This window comes from Cucurbitaria berberidis (assembly GCF_010015615.1).
Source record: "Cucurbitaria berberidis CBS 394.84 unplaced genomic scaffold K460scaffold_3, whole genome shotgun sequence".
Classification (NCBI taxonomy): Eukaryota; Fungi; Ascomycota; class Dothideomycetes; order Pleosporales; family Cucurbitariaceae; genus Cucurbitaria; species Cucurbitaria berberidis.
In genome coordinates, this window is record NW_024468937.1 from 4,787,729 (window position 1) to 4,805,892 (window position 18,164).

The following is an 18,164-nucleotide window of genomic DNA, read 5'->3' on the forward strand; positions in this document are numbered from 1 at the left end:
CTTCGCGGAATGACTCGACCTGTCGGTATACACTATGGAGTCTAGGTTTACGAACTAGAAAGAATTGGTCAACCTTTCAGTCGTTCCTCGGAATTCTATTCAACAATCCAATATCATCTTCTGTTGAAGCGGGCACAGTACTATAAGTGAAAATCGAACGCATCAGACCCAGTTATGGCGGGACCAGTCCGTCAACCTGTTGACATCCCCTCGCTAGAACGCTACATCGACAAGTATGTTCCTTCAATTAGTACACCAATCTCTCTAAAACAGGTACGTATGCACTATCCTACATTTCACATTCAGCTCGAATCTTACAAGCTGTCCAACAGTTTGGCTTCGGCCAATCAAACCCAACCTACCAGCTCACAGATTCCAAATCTGCAAAATTTGTGCTGCGAAAGAAGCCGCCAGGCAAGCTCGTATCAAAGACGGCCCATAAAGTAGAACGCGAATATCGAATCATCCATGCATTGCAAACGACCGATGTTCCTGTACCAAAAGTTTACTGCTTGTGTGAAGACGACGAAGTGGTCGGGAGCAAGTTCTACATCATGGAATTCCTCGACGGCCGCATATTCACAGAACCACATTTCAAGGATGTTAGCGCAGACGACAGAAACGAGATGTGGCACGATGCCATACGCACCCTTGCAAAACTACACCGGTTAGACCCAAAGTCTATCGGACTAGAATCGTACGGGAAGCCGAGTGGTTTTTACGATAGGCAGGTGAAGACATTCACTGCGCTGGGGGAGGCCCAGAGCAAAGTCAAGGATATCGAGACGGGGAAAGAGGTCGGTGAAGTTCCCAGAATGAAAGATTTAGTCAACTTCTTTACGGGCAAGAAGGGCCAGCCGAAAGATAGAGGGGTACCAATCCACGGCGACTATAAGATTGATAACTTGGTATACCACAAAACTGAGCCGAGGGTGATTGGGATCCTGGAGTAAGTGTCACCAATCTCACCTACCCACAGCATCTCGGCAGAGATTGTGATGAAAGTTTGCTGATTAAATAACCAGTTGGGAAATGTCCACGATAGGCCACCCCCTATCCGATCTGTCCAATCTCATCGTTCCGTGGACACTCACTGCGTTCAGCACCGAAAGGAGGAACAGCCACCCCGCTTTCGCTCCCAGTGCGACTACGCCCGGCCTACCAACCCGAGACCAGGCCATCGCATGGTACGCCGAAATGGCTGGTTGGGGTCCGAGACCTGAATTGGCGTGGGGCGCCGCATTCGCCATGTTTAGAGACAGTATCATCTTCCAGGGCGTTGCGTCGAGGTATGCGGTCAGACAGGCAAGTAGTGCGGATGCGAGGCAGGTGGGCGAAGAGATGGGTCCTGTGGCAGAAATTTGCTGGGAGTTGGTCAGACGGGCGAAAGAGGCTGGAAGGGCGAGACCAAGTTTGTAGATTATTTGCGGTTAGGTGATGGAGGAGCATGGAGACTTGGCTCGAAGGCGATGTGACAATAATGACAAGTATTTGAGTTCCGCTAATATGAGGTGGTTATGTGAATGGGGTGCATTACTTAGTTATTAACTAAAATTAACTAAAATTAACAACTCTCACGAGTAGATCTCGCCATGCCCGGGCCATCCTCATCTCATTGAGTCATACATCCAGTCGTAAGTCATACATCCAGTCGTAAGTCATATCTCATTCGCAAGCGTTTATGATCATCTTATGTCAATTATCGTGTCCCTGGATGTACTCACGTTGTCATCCTTCTCGCTCGTCAGCTCTTCGTCATTAACCACGGTGCCTATGCGTGTGAGCCTGCTCTCCCTCCCCTCACCTATCCTTTGGACCATACGCTGAATATGCGGATGACTTGGCGCAGGCCTCTGGGTTGAACGTCGCGGTACTGCTTCTCTATTTTTCAATCGTAGTCGCATGCCTTCTTCAGTCGACATAGTTCGGCTGAACGGGGTTGGCGCGGTATCGGAGTCCGTATCATTGGACGCTTGTGATTTGACTTTTGGTATCATCCAGCGCCATAGCTGCCTCGTCTTTGCGGCCCATATGCGGTAACCGTATTTAGTGGATAGAAAGCCAATGATGCTAAAGAAGGGTATGCAAATTGCAACCAAGGTGATGCCAAAGGGCCAGAAAGGAGCCGGTTCTGCAGGCAAGTTTGTCATTCCAAAGATCGAGGTGACGAATGTGAGAGGCTATGTGATAATTAGTGCTGGAATACCGGTCGGGCGGAAGTAATGATGGCTTACCATGAAGAAAAGGTTAACTATAGTTAGAACCTTTATGTTGTATCCTTGGTGTACTGTAACATCTGCTAACTCGACCGATTTCCTTGCTTCTTGGATGCTCGTGCCGGAGAACAGTTGTTCCTGCAGTGTTTCAATTTCACGCCGCCGTTCATTGTTCTCGCGCTGAATGATCCGAAGCTCCTTCATCTCTCGCTCGAACTGAAGCCGCAGCAACCGCAATCGTCGTTTCCAATGATCGTTCCGCGGGGATTCTTCAAAGAGTGGCCAGAGCGTCTTACTTTGCCCTTCCCATACGTCGTCGGTAAAAGTGTCTTCGAAAGCGTCAATCATTGATTTGATACTGTCATTAACGTTGCCTAGCGCTTGGTGTGCGTAGAAGTAGCGCCGCGTCCAGGTGAAGTCCTTGTCTTCGAATAGCCGTTTCCTCCGCAAGTCCTCGTTGAAGAGGAAACCCAAGGGCGGGGTGACCAGCTCGGTGATTTGCTTGTAAATCTCATCATACCGTTTCCGCGCATCTCGGTACTCCGTGAGTAGTGCATGCAAAAACGCTTCTGCTCCGTTCAGGTATCGGTGGCCTGCTTCGAAGGTATACGGGATGCCGTTCAACGGGGTGCTCTTCCAGTCGGGAAAACATTCGAGTTGAAGAACCTGCCACGGAGACCATACATCATGGGTCCATCCGAATTTTGTTTTTGCGCCTCTGCCTCGATTTCTCAGACGCCGTGGATGGTCATCAAACAGGACTAGAGCAACAACCGCACCGCACCGGGTCAATGGTATGTGTTGATCAGATGAGCTCGAAAATTTATCCGCACGTTGCCATTGCATGGGTTTGCAATCGTCTCCAATTATCGTGTAATACTCGAAATTGAAGAAAAAGGTTCTTTGTTGTTTGGGATCCTCCATAAAGGCTCTGAACATATGCGATGATGAAGCTTCAGTACATACAAGATGCCTAAACAGCTCATCCATATCGAAAGCATTGTGCAGCGTCAGATGTAGAGCGCCAAAGAGAATCGGTGATGGTTCTCGAGCGACCGTAATGCGGCCAACTGTAGTTTGATCCTTGCTCTTCCCGATGTCTCGAATCGCGTGCCAGATTTCAGTTGCTTTGCTCATACCGTTGTCGGCGCCGCTGACTTCAACCAGTTCGGGCAGCCCATTAGGACCCACATTGTAGACTTGAAAATGCGAATAATGGCTCCTGTCGTCCGCCGGGCCGGGTCCTAGATGGAAGAGGTGAGGTTGTTTGGATAGTTTAGCTGGGTCGGAAACGATCGACGCTAAAATCTCTCTACCATGCTCGGTCCAGTTGTGCGTCTTCAGGTGCTCACGTAAGTGCTCATGATCGAAGGATTGTGACGGGAGCTCGGTTTGCACAAAGAAGTCGTCTTCATCGTCGCTGCTGCTGTCCGAGAGCGTTGAAGTGTCCGCAAAGACCGCATCGGTGCCCTGCCGGGTTGCGGAGGAATGAAGTGGTGGATCATCAGATGGTCTAAAGGTGCCATTTGATGCGGTCAGGCTCTTCAGTAAGGAATCGTGCGAGCGCTGGAGCGTCTCCAATTGCTTGCGAAGCTCGTCAATCTCACGCGTGGCCATGTGCTAGAGCAACTTCCGTCTCCTGCCGCATGCGATCTAGGAGGAGGGCGACGAACTAATACCAAAGCTGCGATGCGAGGCTCTTCAGCTTTTGTTGGTTTGTCAATTGGCACTTTCAGCCCCCACAGAGACCGTGCGGATGCCCAGCCTCGCGATAGATCGCTCGCCCAATGTCCATCCGAGCCAAGGCGGACCTCGAACAAGAAACACGACTAGACGAGGGGTCCACGTCCTGGTGAGCCGAAGATGCAAATCATTTGCCTAGGATGGCGTACACGCTCACCGCTACCTGTTCGCCAGTATCCAGAGTAGTTGAAGCATCACTGAACGAATCGAAAGAACCAGGCGCAAGAGGATGTCCATTTGGAACGCCCAAAACAGAAATGCAGCTGCGCAACCGTATGCGAGAAGGTGTGCGAACGGTTGTCGCTCAGGTCATTGCTACACCGCCTTAACCCAGATACGGCTCGCCAAGGTCCGGGGGTCGGGTGGGCTTACACCGGATCGAGCCATTGTCCTGCGGAGTTTTTAGTATACATTTTGAGTGCATTATCGTGTTTGGGAAAAGAATCAACGATGTTGGTTGAATTGCAAAAAGTCGAGGAGGTGGTGGCTTGAGCCTATCGCCTTTCTCATTGGCTCTCGCTTATCGTGACTTCCAGAATCGATTTCCAGAGAACCTAACCTTTTTCCATCTTCTCAACATCCTTTACCATCAGACTCACACACGTCATTGCTGTTACTGGGAGGGACATGCCGCCGGTATTCACTCTCTTCTGGGCGTCGCTACCCATCATTTTGGCTGCACTCGTTTACCAGATCGGGATTCCAGGTTTCATTCTTGTTCAATTATCCGAGCACATTGCCTTTAAGGTACTTCGGAACCTTTTCTCAACAACACATTGCTACACTTCAATCAGGACCCTATCGTCAGGACTCCCACGCGCAGAATGTTTTAGCGTCTCTGACGGGAAGTTCTCGAGGGTGTTTCTTGACGACACCTCCTTCGACGTGGTGAAGCAGGAACGTACTGGGCACGTTATACCTGGTCTGTGGGATGGTCATGGACATCTGGTTCAATATGGCGAGTCGTTACACGCCGTGAGCTTGTTTGGTGCCAATTCAATGACGGAGATTAAGGAAAGGCTCGTTGAGTACAAGGCTAAGAATCTAGAAGTTGGAACAAATGAGCAGTGGCTGAGAGGTGTTGGGTGGGATCAGGCCAAGTTCGAGGGAAGGTGGCCGACCTCAGTACGTCCTTTCCGCATTTATGACAGGACCGATGCTGCTGAATTACTGTGTCCACGTAGATCCTTATTGCTGACATCTTGAGTAGTCGGATCTGGAGATCGACGACACCTTCAAGGACCTTTTTGTTATGTTGGATAGGGTCGATGTCCATTGCATCTGGGTTTCTGATAAAGTTCTTTCCCTTCTTCCGTCTTCGCTACCAGAGATTCCGGGAGGCGAAATCCCTGCAAAGGGTGTCTTCTGCGATAATGCTATGGACATCGTCTTGGAGTACTACCCAAGGCCAAGCAGAGACCGCAAGACCAAGTTCATCAAAGATGCAATGTCTGAGTTGAACAAGCTCGGAATTGTCGGTATGCACGATGCTGGTGTAGTTCCAAGTGAGCTAGAGCTGTACCAAGAGCTATCCGCTAAAGAAAGCTGGAGTGTGAGAGTCTACGCCATGATTGAGTGTGATATCAGGAACACCTTCTGCCCGGAATCTGTCGTAAAGGTCACCACGCCGAATGGGAAACTTCATGTGCGAAGTGTGAAACTCTTTGGTGGTACGTATTACCTTTCTATGTCGGGAACACTACACTTACGATGTATAGATGGAGCACTTGGCAGTTGGGGTAGCGCAATGATTGAGCCCTACAGCGATAAACCAGGCTCTTCTGGATCGCTACTGGTCAACGCAACTATATTGTCTAAACTCACACAGGACTGGGCAATGTCGGGGTACCAAGTCAACATCCATGCAATTGGGGATCTCGCCAACAGGAACGCTATCGATGCTTTCGAGGCTGCCCTGAGAGTTTTGTGCCCTAGCTCGACGGCGCACGAGTGTCAAGCAAAACACCGCTTTCGCATCGAACATTCTCAGATTATCCACCCAGACGACCAACGCAGGATGGCAGAACTGGGGATCATTCCCTCCATACAGCCAACGCATGCGACGTCAGACATGGGCTACGCAGAAAGCAGGCTTGGCTCGCAACGCACCAAGGATGAAGCCTACCGAATGCGCTCGCTGCTATCACTTCGTCCCATCCTCGGAAGCGACTTTCCTGTCGAACCAGCCAACATCTTCGAGGGCATATACGCAGCCACAACACGACGCAGTCCACAAACGGGTCTTGATCCTAATGGCGACAAGACTGGCTGGTACCCCGAAGAGACTCTTACTCTTGACGAAGCTTTGGTAGGCTTTACTATCAATCCCGCTTATGGCGCGTTTCTCGAAGGCAAAGCCGGTATTATTGAAGCGGGGGCGTATGCGGATTGGGTGGTGCTCGACGAGCCATTAGAGTCGATGGACTTGGAAAGCTTACGGAAGGCGACTGTAAAAGAGACGTGGGTTGGTGGTAAACGTGTCTATCGTCGACCTGAAGACCTTTCCTAGAAGAGAGGCTGACAGCAACGTCTCCAACATCGCTCGCTACGCTTTACATCGGCTCGGTCAGCCATTCAAAGGTACGGCACGCGGCATGACAGGTGAAACTTTTACCTTACGCGGACTGACAAGCTCGGATATGTAGCCTCCCGTTAGACTTCTAGCTGCCTGTCCTATACTGGCCCCCTCAAGAGCGAACTTCTATAGGCTCCTTCCGAGTATCTATACTAGATCTATAAAACTACGTTCGCACGGCGTGATGTTTGACTCCCGCCTGTTGGTTCAGATCCCCCCTGTACGACATACAACCCCACGAGACAACACGGTGCTCAATCTATGCAACCAACCACGCCGATTTTGTATCCTCTTGTTTCTGTAAGCGTTGGCTAGCGGCGGGGAAATTTTCACTGCATCCACGTCATTAATTCTGGAATGGCACTTCGCAGCTCCACTGTGCATATAAATTTGAGAAAGATTTATGGATTAGTACCTCTATCCTCCTAACAGACCGTACGAGCAATCAGGATATCTATACTATCGAAAGCGCAAGGACTACGGTTCAAGTACGACACCAACATGACGACTGTTTTCAAACTCACTACCACCAACCTCTCACAAGCGCCGGCACCTTCGCAGCACTCTGCCACGACTCCCCTTACAACACCAACGGAACTCGCACTCTCTGCCCACCAACTATTCACCGAGATTGAATCCATATACAACGAATTGCGTACCATAGCGTCTCTTGCACCACGCGATCGAGTCAATAACCTCCTCACTCGTCTAGTCAGCCTATGCATCTCGCCGCATAGTACAACCTTCATGTCTCATTTCTCGAGTATTCTCGGCGTAAAAGAGTTGTGCGCGGACTTGAGACCGCTCTGCGCCGCAGCAGAAGGTGAGCTAGAACGACATTGGGCGAGGAGGATAATCGATAGTACTGCTAATATACAGGGTACGTTCACGCTAACATTTCATGGTATACACGGATTTGTTGACAGAGGAGAAGGACCGAATCAAGACACCAAAAGTCTGCTCCACACCTTCCCATACTATCAGAACTACATCGACCTCTCCCGTCTCGAATGTTCGATCCTCGAGGCTTCTCTAGCTTGCTCATCAACGCCACCTGCTAAGATTGCTTTTATCGGTTCTGGACCTCTGCCACTCACTTCGCTCTGCGTTTCGGACCGTTATCCCAATGCGACGGTGCACAATATTGACCGCGACGCTTCAGCACTAGAGGTGAGTCAGGAGCTATGCAACCAGCTGGGGTACGGTCCGAGGATGACCTTTGCGGACGAGGACGTGAGCCAGGTCGATAGCAAAGAGAAGAAAGATTGGAAGACTTTCGAGGTCGTGTTTCTCGCTGCTCTGGTGGGTATGGATACACACTCGAAACTTAGTATCCTCTCATCATTGGCCCTCAAACTTCAGCCGGGGACGTTGGTCGTTATTCGAAGCGCGCAGGGCTTGAGAAGCGTACTGTATCCGGTAAGTTGAAGCTCTGTTGTCGTGATGAGCGATTACTAATACAATCAGGTCTTCGAGCTCACAGACGACATTGAAAAGATTGGATATGAAGTGTTGGTGGAATCGCATCCGTGGACTAAAGTCGTCAATTCGATAATCGTGTTGCGGGTCAAAGAAGAATGAACAGGGGTGTGTCTCTGACGCTCGTCAAGACATGAGTTGATACAAGTATGCATAGCTAGCGCATAACACCAATGCAACACATAGGCGGGGGCGTGAAACATAGTAATCCATATGCCAACATTTCTGGTTCGTTGACGATTTTCCCGCACGTTTGAGAAGACCACATAGGTAATGACCACGCGGTTATTTTAAGATACGGAGGACAACAACCCAGATAGCCGTTGGGCCTTTTGTCATGCTTTTCATTAACAGTTTTGCACCAAATATGCTTGAATGCGAAACCTTGTTGGAGAGACGAAGATTCTTGATTTATTATTTTATAGCAACACTATGTAACATAAGAAAAGGAACAGGGTATCTTGACAAAAAGGAGAAAGCAATTTAACATCATGAGATCCTTTCGTTCGCTTCATGGCTAAATTCATCAACACCACTCAGCCAATCTACCGGGCATGATGGTCGCCTGGCCCCGGGCTAGGCGACGATGACCAGTCATTGCTCTGCTTGTATGGCTGCAGCTCTTTTTGACTAGAAGTCGAAGCTCCGCTTTGCTCCACCACCGTGACTTGTGTCGTCTTCATAATACCGGCCCCTTTGCCCTCTTCCTCCTCTAGTATGGCGCGATCGCTTTCGTCATCTCCATCAAGAACTGATTCGCCTGGAATGCGACTGTGATACGCCCTGCTGTTGAAGGTGTTCATCTTGATGTTTCCTTCTGTTCCGTATCCGTACTGAGGTGTTTTCGACTTCGTCATGGATGCGGGGAGGAACATCTTGAACAAATTGTCAAAGGGTTTGCGGAGAGGCGGGAGGGAAGCGATAAAAATGCCAATTGATAGTTCGGTTGCACTCCAGATGCCCAGGTTGATGCCGTCCCAGCTTGGATCACGAGTCTTCGTAATAGCTTTGAGTTCAATGGTCTTGAATATGGAACATATAGTCGCTCTGTACACTTTATATTAGCCTAGTGTCCTGCGCGATTGGAGCTGCTGCACAATGTAATGTACAGATGAGACTTACGGAATACTAAGAAGGAATACTACGCGGAGGCCCCATTGCGTTTTCCTTGTCAATTGTACCCTCGAAAGATAGATGAGTGGCGCAGCCATATACACAACGTCGGTGATAATGTTGGAGGCACCTTGCGTGTATGAAAGAGCCAGGGTGCCCTTGGCCCAGCACTTGTGTGGTCCTTTGTAGCCGCGGTTCCAGTTCTGCTCGAGAGGTGTGCAACCAAACAGCGTCAGAACCGGCGCCAGGAAGTTGAAAGCAGTGACCATGAGGATCGAAAGCCAAATGATAGCGCGGTAGAGCTTGGAAAAGTTGAGCATGAGAAGCCATGCGCAGATAGACCACTTGAGGAACGCAACGGCGATGATGTTGACGATTTGCGAAATCCATAGATAGTATGCGTATCGCAAAATGTGTGGAATAACAGAGGGGTCCAAGAGATGGCGTCCCTGTCCGGCGTCTACGACGACCTGGGTGAGCGCTGTTGCTGCGATGTTAAGTGCCTGTGCAGATGAGATCGTTAGATCTTGTCTCCGATCCAGTGGGTGCTTGACTTGACTTACAGTGGCGATGATCAGCATGTAATCGCATGCCATGAACTTGCGCGATTGCATAACTCCGTACACAATTCTCCAGACAACGAATCCAGTACTGAGGATCATGAGAGCGTAAGAGGGTACCAGAATCTTCACAGCATGGTTCGGCCATTCCTGCGGGGCTGCGTCTGCCATCGTGGGCACTGAGGATTTCTGAGACGGATGGATAGAATGAGAGCGACGGCTAGCTACTTGATGGCTGTGGTGTGCAGAGGGCTTTTGAGGTACCTCATTCTCCTAACCACTGTTCACGGAACAAAGTGGCGTCGGATGGCCGGCCGGTCGGTCTCGATTTACTAACTGGGCGCACGAACCGAATAGTTACGATGCTCGAATCATTCAAGCTCCAGACTCTTATAAGACTAAAACCCTGATACGATCTGTTCCTGACTGATTTCGCATTGATTAAGCCCCACATGGCTGGTAGTGGTCCTTGGTGCCGGATGATTTGGCACGTGGAACTGCAAGCGAAGATGAACTGGTTCGTGCCAAGTACTAAGTCACACCATCGATACGAGGACTTCGGTAATATTATAGCATCATATTAACATTTGCCCGCACGATGTTAGTATCATCTCTAACATTGTCTAGATCTTTTCTAGCGGCGTTATGCTCGATGTTGGTGAAGCACTGAGCGGAAGCGAAAAGCATCCGGTATTGCATATCTGATAGTATGTCTGTCGCCTAGGTGATTGAAACTCCGGCAAAAAGCGATTCGCCTTTGCGGAAAAAAACGAATCGTCCTCGTGGAAAAAAGGGATTCGTCCTCGTGGAGGTAAGAGTGGAGGTAAGACATGGAGGCCGACGGTTATACGGCTAAAAACGCCTTCGTACGTCAAATATAATAGCTGCATTAGCTCCCATCGACTGTCGTTCCAGCGCAGACAGGAAGGAGCTGAAGCTAGCTTCGGTACCGGCGCAACACCTCTCTGTAAGTGCTTACGCTGTGGAGAATATGGGAGCAACCAGCAGATATTCAGAAAACTACCACAAAATTTTCCCCGACTATCACAATGTAGAAAACTTTCTGTGAGGGGATCATCCTTGGTCCACTTATCCAAGAGTCAAGATGGCGCAAGAGAGGTTTGATCCATCGTGGCAGGGAGCTAAGCGAGGCCGCTCAGGTTCGTCTTCTTGTTGGTCGAATTATTGATATTTGCCTGAGCTAAGGCGCACACCACAAGGAAAAGAGCGGACAGTGGACCATCAGGGGCCGGAATCCGAGCCGTCCCATGCTAGTTTAGCACCGTCTATTGAACTTTGCTCACTGATCAGTGATCAGGGCAAACTCAGGTCCAGTACGTCGATGCAGTCTACTGTCGCTACCACGTTGGCGTATCCGTTCAATAGCTGGCACAAGCGTTTAGACGTTACGAGGGTTCGATATAGTTGTTCCAAGATCGTTGATCCAAGATCTACGATTTTTACCATACCACGCGAGGCAATCCCAACGGAGGAACCTGACAGATCTTACGCGAACAAGCAAACCCTGCCGGGAAGTATTGCGGGCGGAGATGCAAATATCGACCGAGGGGGATGAACCCTGAACAGGCAAGCTTGCTCCGACCTCAGCCCTCAGCCCCTCAGCCCTCAGACACGAAGGAAGATAGGACCTGATGTGCTCAGTGGCGCTGCCTCAGGCCGCTCTGTAAGCCATTCCCGTGTCTTCGACTGCCGGAATTAAAACAATGCTCCGAGTGAGAACCCGCGAGGCAGGTAACACAAGCCGTATTTAGCGCACTGGACACCGAATCTTCTCCCGAAACCTAAATTTTACTTCTCTACCACCAGCGGAATCGCCGCAGTATCACGGAGATTCGACATTGTAGCTAGAAGTCGAAATCTATCCTCTCCTCTTGCATCTCGCCGCACTCGGACCGACTGGATACATCCTAGTACAAATGCTAGTAGCAAAGGGCCGTGCACGCACCTGAATTTCAACCTCAGACAGATAGTTGTACAAGGGTAGGCGGAGCTAGTTCGCGTGCCCTCCCTGCTCCCACAACGGGAAACGGACCATCGACCTTAGTTGGAAAGATTTTCTACTGCATTGGCGGCCTCTCTTTACCCCGTGTCCGCACCCTAGAATGCGTTTGCGGAAGAGAAGCTCCTTGCCGAAGGTTACTTGGACCATGGTCGCGCCGAGGACTTGGTTTGCTTAAGCACGTTGCCTACACATGCCTGTTATATGAGTTGATGGCGACATGCCTGCTTCCGTGCCTGCGTCCATGACTCGCAGCCTGCTAGCGCACAAGAGCCGTCCGTTCCAGAAAGTCTTCGGTCTCGCAGGAGAGCACAGCTGCGCCGCCGGCATCACTGCTCCGATCATCAATTACCGATGAACTACCTGCCTTCGTCGATATGTGGGCCTTCGATAACGTCGACAACACCAATATGGTCTGAAGCGTGATACTGGCATTCCCCAGTTGCCACGGGCCTTTCCACTCGATGCCGGGACCTTATTTCGTAGTATAAAGCCTTTAGTGGCGCTGCACCCTCTAATTGCTCCTCATCTGCACCCTGGTTTACTCTCGTTAACTTTGTACTTTGGGTTCAAGATGCCTGTATTCTCCCGTTTGGCGGTAGCCGTCCAGCTCTTCAGCGTATTCGTCTCCCCCGTCCTTGGCGCCGCGGCCACGCAGCAATACGACTATGTTATTGTTGGTGGAGGAATTACAGGGTTGGTTGTAGCTAACCGTCTCACTGAAGACAAGAGGAGTGAGTACATTGCTGATCTGCTGTAATCCTTCAACTCAGATATGCTCACATGGAATAGAGTCTGTACTAGTGATTGAAGGTGGCGACAATGTCGACAAGGACTCCACCAAGATTCCATACAAGGCGAACGACTTGTCATCCGCTGCTGGATTAATTTGGGATGGCATCAAGTCAAAGCCTGAGCCCGGACTTGGCGGCTCGTCATATGACGTGTACGTCGCAAAGGTCCTCGGTGGAGGATCGGTTATCAATGGAATGGTGTATGACCGCGGTTCGGCTGCCGACTACGATGCGTGGGAGGCGCTCGGCAACAACGGCTGGGGTTGGAGTGGTTTGGAACCATACTTTATCAAGGGTACCACCTTCCAGCCTCCGTCTGATCAGGTCACTGCAGACTTCAACGTCACCTGGGACGATTCTACGTACGGCGATGGACCGTTGAAGGTGAGCATCACGAGCAATCAGTATGCCGACATCAAGGACTACTGGAAGGCGTGGAAGGCTACCGGCGTCTATGCTCCCCAGGATGGCAACAATGGCGAAGCTCATGGTCCATCTTGGTATCCCAACACCATGGATGCGACTACCGGACGGAGAGCTCATGCGCGTTATGCGTACTACGACCCCATCACCGCGCGCACCAACCTCAAGATCCTCACCGCCACGACAGCGACAAAGATCCTCTTCGACGACAAGAAGAACCCTACCATGGCAGTTGGTGTAGAGATTACCGATGCCAGTGGTAAGAAGTCCAACGTCTATGCGAAGAAGGAAGTTGTCCTCGCCGCCGGAGCTATCCAGACGCCCAAGTTGCTCCAGCTTAGCGGTGTCGGTCCCAAGTCCGTCTTGAAGGCTGCTGGTGTCAAGGTCCGCGTTGAACTCGACGCAGTAGGCTCCAACTTCCAAGACCACGCCTACGGTACCGTCATCTTCAACACCACCACCAACACCTTCCCCAACCAGAACTCGTTGAACACCAATGCTACCTTCAACGCTAGTGCTTGGGCGGAATACGAAGCTCATAAGACTGGTCCCTACACATATGCTCGCGGAAACGCACTCGCATTCATCTCCCTCCCTGACATGACCGATGACGCCGACGCCGTTGTCAATAGCTTGAACAGCCAGAAGGATAGCGACTACCTCCCTGCCATCTACAAGAACAACGCGAAGCTCCTCAAGGGATTCTCGCGCCAGCGCGCTATCATCGCAAACCTGTTCACACGCTACGACGCTGCTGTCGCCGAGTTCCCCGTTCCAGCTGATGGCAGCTTCGGCCTCGTCGGTGTTGAAAAGCCACTCTCTCGCGGTACTGTCTACCTCAACGCATCGAACCCCTCCGGTCCTCCCGAGGTCTCTTTCAATGCTTTCGTCAACCCCGTGGACAAGACCATTCTCGGCATCAGTCTGCGCTTCTTCCGCACCGTCTGGGCCAGGCCCGAGCTCAAGCGCTTCCAGATCAGCGAAAAGGTCCCTGGTGCTCAGTACAAGACTGACGATGAGATCTTCTCGGCGCTGCTGAGCCAGAAGAACCTGTCGCCCACGCTTGCACATCCTTCCGGCTCCTGCCCGATGATGCCCGAGCATGCGGGTGGCTGTGTCAGTGACAAGTTGCTGGTGTATGGTACCCAGCATCTCTCTATTATTGATGCTTCTATCATCCCCATCATCCCGTCTTGCCATCTGCAGGCTACCATGTACGGTATTGGCGAGAAGGCTGCCGATGTCATCAAGCAGAGGTCTTAAGCTGGGGCGAAGGGTTTTCGCTGGTTAGCCGTCTTCGGCACTTTCTCGTAGATACTTTATGATAATGTTTGATGGAATTCCCAATCTTGGGCTACTCTTCATACCCCGCTCCTTCATCCTTCATTTCGTTCATGTACTTTGACTGCGACCAGCCCTTTTATACCTGAAGCTGGTGTTAAATAGCTAGTGCCGTTTTGCCACATACATACTAATCTACAATGCCGCACTACTCAGCCTGCTTTCCTCCCTCCTCTATTTTGTCTTCTTTGGAGCCTCCTACTCCAATGGCAGGGAACTATTTCCCTCGCCCCGACCCGCCTCTTTTCCCGCTCTACTCCCCCTCCAAAATCCCCTCCAGAGAGCATCCAACTTCCCGTTTCTCCGCCTGAGTTCATCCCAATACTCTTCGTCCACCTCGTTTTTGAAACTTGTTGCGCCCACATTCTCCCTAGTCAATCCTTCCACACCCGGCACACCAGGATGCAATCGAACTTTGAGATGTCCAAACCGCCGCTCGTCATCTGTTCTCGGAATTACTTCTGCGCCATAGAAATAAGTGTCGACCAGTACGCGACGACCAGTTTGTTGCACAAGATCAGCAGAGAGCCAGCATACTTCGCCGCAGCCACAGATGCACATGTGTACGCCGCGCGCGGCGCCGACGGCGTCAGTCCCCATGTACGGTTTGTTCAGTGACTCACCGTTTGAGTCCTCCCCGCCGATGACGGAGAAGTAGGGTGTGTCCAACTGTGGCCACGCGATGCTCCATTTTTGTCCCGCTTGCCATGAGAATGTGTGGCCTCTGGCGACGGGTCTGAGGATCTTGTAGTCCAGCCAGATGGGAGCGTACTTTTCTATCGCGTCTTTACGCGGGTCATTAAAGAAAGGCCTATCTTGAGCAGGATAGAAGGGATAGTAATGCGTTTTGTGTCTGGATTTGTAGCCGCGCTGGATGTAGATTTCGATGCGTGAAAGGAAAGGAAACACGAGAATGCCGTTGGCAAGCATATTTGCTACAGCGCTGCCACCTTTGATGTACCCTTCCACGAGGTCGTAGGATAGCGTAGTAATGGCAAATGTTTGTTGTGCGGAGAGGTGCGATGTTTTGTCGCGGAGCGCGACGAATGAAGTCCGCGCGTTTGGTTTTATGGCAAAGGCGTGCGTGTTGAAAGCGAGGTTTGTGGCTTCATGATTGATTTGGTGGCAGGTGAGGAGTAGAGATAGTGGGTGGTGCACCGCTGAGATAGACTCCGAGGCATCCAGCGAAAAGGCATATTGATAGATCTCGTTTCGGATTTCAGGAGGCAACTTGGCGAAAAATACGCTTTGGCTTTGCTGATTGCATGTGCCCGTACATGGCTTGCGAGGGGGAAGTGGTGGAGGTGTTGAGCTCGATACTAGTGGTGACGGTGGCGGTGGTGACTTCAAGAAAAACATGATGTCTCAAGGGACCAGTCTGATAGCTAATTAAATTAGATTGGGAGAGAAGGTTACTACAGAAGGAGATTGGACGAGAGAGAAGAGGGATCTGTCTCTGAGAAGGATTTTGAATCAAGTTTTGACATACTTATACTCTCCGGCACAGCCTCTATCTGGAGATGCTAACTCGGTGCGCAGCGCGGAGCTCAGGCCCACAGTACTGTCAACGACGCAATTGTATTGTGCAAAAAGCTAGTGATTAAATCGTTTGAGGCAGTGAAACCGAAAAAAGAATTGAGATTCCCGTATTGGTTTTGCGGTGTAAATAAGTTGATAGTCCAGCTCGTGGGACTGGAGCCTAATCCTTCGCAATCCAAGCGCAGACGCACAGAAGCATATGGCCATGACATTTCGTAACTGATGTATACGTGTAGTCAGTAGTAGATTGGAGATTTTTGTTGAATTTGTAAACACCAAGTGACAATTGGGTTGTTACCCAGGCGGCGGACGGTCAATTTTAGCGAGAACCCCTCATGCCGTCATATGTCAACTCCTTCAACGCCCACGATGACCGCCTCACAAACCTCCACCAGCACAAGAGTTACGCCCCAAGGCCGCGAAAACCTCTAGCCTACTCATCATGAGGCTTCTCAAATCGCAAATCGAACAAAAAACGGGTGCAGGGTGGGCGACCCTACTGCCAGAAGAGCCCGAGGATATGGTACCTACACGTCCCGCAGGGCCCTCAAGGTGGCAGGTCATGCTAACAGCATCCAGTGGCATGCGTATAACTTGATTCAAGAAAACGATCGGATACGCGCAAAAGCAGTACGGCGAGTCTCCAAGACGTCTGATGCCGGCTCTACCTCGTCGCAACGAATCACCCTCGACCTCACCATCGCTGTAACGTCAACCGACTTCGATATTGGCTCGGGCCAACTCCATGTCTCAGGGCGCGTCGCCGTAGAGAACGAGCACGTCAAATTAGGGCAGCACCACACGCTAGATCTCGAGCTCAACAGGAAGTTTACACTAGAGAAGGCAGATGGCTGGGACAGCGTCGCGCTGGAAATGCTGAAAGAGGCATGCGACAATGACAAGAGAGCAGAGCTATGGGCCGTGGTATTAGGCGAAGGCACAGCGAATATATGCATGATAACCGAGCACCAAACCATCCTCCGCCAGAGAATAGAGATGTCCGTACCGCGAAAACGAAAGGGTGGTGTAGACGGGCACAGCAAGGGCATGGACAGGTTCTTCTCAACCACGCTCTCTACTCTCCTCCGCCAGATCGATCTCCCGAACACCTCGACGACACAGCAAGGCAAGATGCTGCCGCTATTACTAGCAAGCCCCGGCTTCGTCGCATCCGCCTTTCTCGCCTTCATAAGAGCCGAAGCCACGCGCACGACGAATAAACCCTTACTCGCCCTCATACCCTCCATCATCATCGCCCACTCCTCCTCCGCACATATCCACTCGCTCAACGAAATCCTCTCGTCGCCCGCCATAACAACGAAACTCTCCGACACAAAATACGCACGCGAAACCGCCCTAATGGACAAATTCCTCACGCTGATGCGCCAAGATGACGGGCGCGCATGGTACGGTCCGCGAGAAGTGGAGCGAGCAGTCGATAAAGGGGCCGTCGGGCGCGGCGGCGGGGTCCTGTTGATCAACAACGCGTTGTTCCGGGCGCAGAATATAGCAGAGCGGAGAAGATGGGTCAAGTTGGTTGATCGGGTACGCGAGGCCGAGGGCGGAGAAGTCAGGGTCTTGAGCTCACTGCATGAGAGCGGGAAGCGGTTGGAGGGCCTGGGCAGCATCGCTGCTATACTCACCTACCCGCTTGAAGACCTTGATGAGGAGCAAGAGGGCGATGATGTGCATGGAGGGGAAGGCGAGAATGGAGAAATGATTATATAGAGACTAAAGCATTGACATGGGCTTTAGGTGGCTTGCTACGTGGAGTCATGGTGGCGCAATATACCCCTTTGAATACACATTTGAATCAAATGATACGTACAATCGTATATTAGCTCTTATATCGTGACCCATCACGGACATTTCGCGCATCAAGGTATAGCGTTGGAAACTCGCACTACCAATCTATCTATTCGCACTACAACTTCTAACTTCGTTATGACAAGCTTGTACCGTGAGTGCAAAAAGATATATTAAACAGATAATAACACAATAGTTTACATATGTTATGAATTCATCATGTACGCAAGCGAAGCAAAAGCACTGTATATTCATATATTTATTTCTTTTCAAGAGATCGTCTACTGTATCATCTCACCTACAGACAGTATATATACGTACGCGCTTTAATAGATCTCATTACGCACCAAGTCTGTGTGGAGGTATATCTTTCCCTCGGCGCGTTACAGTGCATCCAGCTGACCATCTATTCAACTCAGAGAGCAAGAAAGAAGAAGGTAAAAAAAGGGAGAAGAAGAGAAGACGCTTCGGAAAGCCAACATGTTAGAATCGTAAGCGTAAACTGATATCATACCCTCCCCCCACCAAACAAACAGCACCCAGAAAAACTCCAGA

General features: G+C 50.7%; 8 protein-coding genes across 8 annotated transcripts; 5 read left to right on the forward strand and 3 right to left on the reverse strand.

Annotated features, from left to right (window-relative positions):
- Nucleotides 1-121: 121 nt before the first annotated feature.
- K460DRAFT_417398 (kinase-like protein) lies at nucleotides 122-1,532 on the forward strand. Its single transcript, XM_040937880.1, has 3 exons — nucleotides 122-273; nucleotides 333-949; nucleotides 1,026-1,532. Exons 1-3 carry the CDS (start codon nucleotides 175-177, stop codon nucleotides 1,417-1,419), a joined length of 1,110 nt encoding a protein of 369 aa, XP_040788844.1. The 5' UTR covers nucleotides 122-174; the 3' UTR covers nucleotides 1,420-1,532.
- K460DRAFT_395733 (uncharacterized protein) lies at nucleotides 1,514-3,966 on the reverse strand. Its single transcript, XM_040936064.1, has 2 exons — nucleotides 2,235-3,966; nucleotides 1,514-2,180 (listed from the first exon to the last, which is right to left on the reverse strand). The coding sequence occupies exons 1-2, from the start codon at nucleotides 3,831-3,833 to the stop codon at nucleotides 1,686-1,688; spliced, it is 2,094 nt and encodes a 697-aa protein (XP_040788845.1). The 5' UTR covers nucleotides 3,834-3,966; the 3' UTR covers nucleotides 1,514-1,685.
- A 464-nt stretch (nucleotides 3,967-4,430) lies between these two features.
- K460DRAFT_339377 (uncharacterized protein) lies at nucleotides 4,431-6,676 on the forward strand. The gene is made up of 3 exons (XM_040931082.1): nucleotides 4,431-5,084; nucleotides 5,170-5,629; nucleotides 5,678-6,676. Exons 1-3 carry the CDS (start codon nucleotides 4,587-4,589, stop codon nucleotides 6,466-6,468), a joined length of 1,749 nt encoding a protein of 582 aa, XP_040788846.1. The 5' UTR covers nucleotides 4,431-4,586; the 3' UTR covers nucleotides 6,469-6,676.
- A 359-nt stretch (nucleotides 6,677-7,035) lies between these two features.
- K460DRAFT_282441 (Nicotianamine synthase) lies at nucleotides 7,036-8,115 on the forward strand (the record flags this gene model as incomplete). Its single annotated transcript, XM_040928571.1, has 3 exons — nucleotides 7,036-7,414; nucleotides 7,463-7,953; nucleotides 8,002-8,115. 3 exons carry the CDS (start codon nucleotides 7,036-7,038, stop codon nucleotides 8,113-8,115), a joined length of 984 nt encoding a protein of 327 aa, XP_040788847.1.
- A 285-nt stretch (nucleotides 8,116-8,400) lies between these two features.
- Nucleotides 8,401-10,051, reverse strand: K460DRAFT_339379 (uncharacterized protein). The gene is made up of 3 exons (XM_040931083.1): nucleotides 9,690-10,051; nucleotides 9,136-9,629; nucleotides 8,401-9,060 (listed from the first exon to the last, which is right to left on the reverse strand). Exons 1-3 carry the CDS (start codon nucleotides 9,855-9,857, stop codon nucleotides 8,559-8,561), a joined length of 1,164 nt encoding a protein of 387 aa, XP_040788848.1. The 5' UTR covers nucleotides 9,858-10,051; the 3' UTR covers nucleotides 8,401-8,558.
- A 2,229-nt stretch (nucleotides 10,052-12,280) lies between these two features.
- Nucleotides 12,281-14,186, forward strand: K460DRAFT_406501 (GMC oxidoreductase; the record flags this gene model as incomplete). Its single annotated transcript, XM_040936968.1, has 2 exons — nucleotides 12,281-12,440; nucleotides 12,499-14,186. The coding sequence occupies 2 exons, from the start codon at nucleotides 12,281-12,283 to the stop codon at nucleotides 14,184-14,186; spliced, it is 1,848 nt and encodes a 615-aa protein (XP_040788849.1).
- Nucleotides 14,187-14,349: 163 nt separating this feature from the next.
- K460DRAFT_122690 (uncharacterized protein) lies at nucleotides 14,350-15,845 on the reverse strand. Its single transcript, XM_040926630.1, has 2 exons — nucleotides 15,754-15,845; nucleotides 14,350-15,649 (listed from the first exon to the last, which is right to left on the reverse strand). Exon 2 carries the CDS (start codon nucleotides 15,621-15,623, stop codon nucleotides 14,463-14,465), a length of 1,161 nt encoding a protein of 386 aa, XP_040788850.1. The 5' UTR covers nucleotides 15,624-15,649; nucleotides 15,754-15,845; the 3' UTR covers nucleotides 14,350-14,462.
- Nucleotides 15,846-16,168: 323 nt separating this feature from the next.
- Nucleotides 16,169-17,812, forward strand: K460DRAFT_417404 (uncharacterized protein). The gene is made up of 2 exons (XM_040937881.1): nucleotides 16,169-16,326; nucleotides 16,383-17,812. The coding sequence occupies exons 1-2, from the start codon at nucleotides 16,246-16,248 to the stop codon at nucleotides 17,529-17,531; spliced, it is 1,230 nt and encodes a 409-aa protein (XP_040788851.1). The 5' UTR covers nucleotides 16,169-16,245; the 3' UTR covers nucleotides 17,532-17,812.
- Nucleotides 17,813-18,164: the final 352 nt, after the last annotated feature.